General features: G+C 46.2%; 1 protein-coding gene across 1 annotated transcript in view; it reads left to right on the top strand.

Moving 5' to 3' along the window:
* The window catches only part of ATP6AP1L (ATPase H+ transporting accessory protein 1 like), a 21,951-nt gene that overhangs the window by 13,188 nt on the left and 7,390 nt on the right, over positions 1–1,373 (top strand). The window contains exon 4 of the mRNA XM_031061918.1: positions 903–1,105. Coding sequence (XP_030917778.1) covers positions 903–1,105 — 203 coding nt within the window. The remainder of the gene's footprint in view (positions 1–902; positions 1,106–1,373) is intronic.

Below are 1,373 nucleotides of genomic sequence, written 5' to 3'. Positions count from 1 at the left end.
CTCTTTCTCTGATAGATTCAGCTGTCCTGTGGCTGCTATCTCATTGCCAGTCCTTTCTTTAAAAAAGTATCCTACATAGCAAAGGTTCTATTTTAACAGTTTATTATAACCTAAAACTATATTTAACACACTAGTTAAGAAAATTAATACAGCACAACTTTCTGACATAACATAAACAATATTCACTTTAATATTTGCCAAAAGCCAATCACAAAACACGCGTTCTTCACGCACATCTGACAGAAATCTCTTGTGTGACCCCTCAGGCTGTCAGCTACAACTCGAGCAGGGGGGCACGGTGGCAAGGAGGGGGTCATTTACAGACCACAAACAGGACAGGGCTGCAGGGAAGGTGCCTTGAGCTGTTTGATTTTCCAGCATCACTCTCATTCCATGGTGATGGCAATGGGAAGCTGCCAGCAGCTCACATCCCAGGCAGCAGACACAGAACTCAATGGCACAACTCACTTGATGAGTTTTTTGCCCAATCACACAAAGCAAAAGCACACTGACAGTATTTATATCTGTACAGTATCTATTCTATATTGACAGTAGTTCTGTCCAACCACTGTAAGCACAGGTACCTGTGGTTAAACAATGCTTGCTTATTTCAAATGCAATACCTGCTTGTGAGCCTTCAAACACAACACACAGAGCTCCATTATTAAGCTTCAACCTTCCTAATATCTTGCTAGATAAACTTTCTGTAGCTTTGAGAGCTATTCAGACAAGCATTAATACACAGACCATTGCTCTATTTGTCCTTGCTTTTCTACTTTTAACATAATTTCTCTGCTGACCAATCTCATGGCTGCTGCTTAGTTCCAATCATAGTTCTGCTGTCTCTGAGGCCTGCCTTTTGCAGCTTTCCCAAACCCCTCTGATTTTGTGGATTCCCACAGCAAGGAGCGCCCTGGAGCCACCCTGGGCTCCCCCACAGTCCCCTGAACGTCAGCATCAACGGCACCCCCTGCATCCTGTTCTGGGCCAGGAGGATCCTGATCAGGATGGAGAACCACACCCAGCTGGATTTGACAGACAGGACCTTTGGAGCCCACGCCTCCGTGGATGTTGGGGACTCCAACTGCAGCGAGGACAGCGCCATGTAAGGGGAATCCTGCTCTGCTGGGGGAGCTGGGGCCAGGCAGCCACTCTGGGGAGTGAATATGGGAGTGCGGCCTTAAGGTTTTAGCTGTTTTATTTTTCAAATCCCGTGCTGCTTTAGGGTATAATTCTAAGCTCCATATAGAGTGTTATTGTCTTCACATTTTGGTCAGACACACTCCCTCTGAAATTCAAGGACACTTGTCTTGGTGTGAACAGACAGGAGCCTGCTAAGGAAGGCAGGAGCCTCCCCTGAAATGGAGAATGTG

This window comes from Geospiza fortis, unplaced genomic scaffold, assembly GCF_000277835.1.
Source record: "Geospiza fortis unplaced genomic scaffold, GeoFor_1.0 scaffold43, whole genome shotgun sequence".
NCBI classification, from domain to species: domain Eukaryota; kingdom Metazoa; phylum Chordata; class Aves; order Passeriformes; family Thraupidae; genus Geospiza; species Geospiza fortis.
Note: the sequence above shows the minus strand (reverse complement) of the source record. Positions and strands in the feature narration are given on the sequence as shown.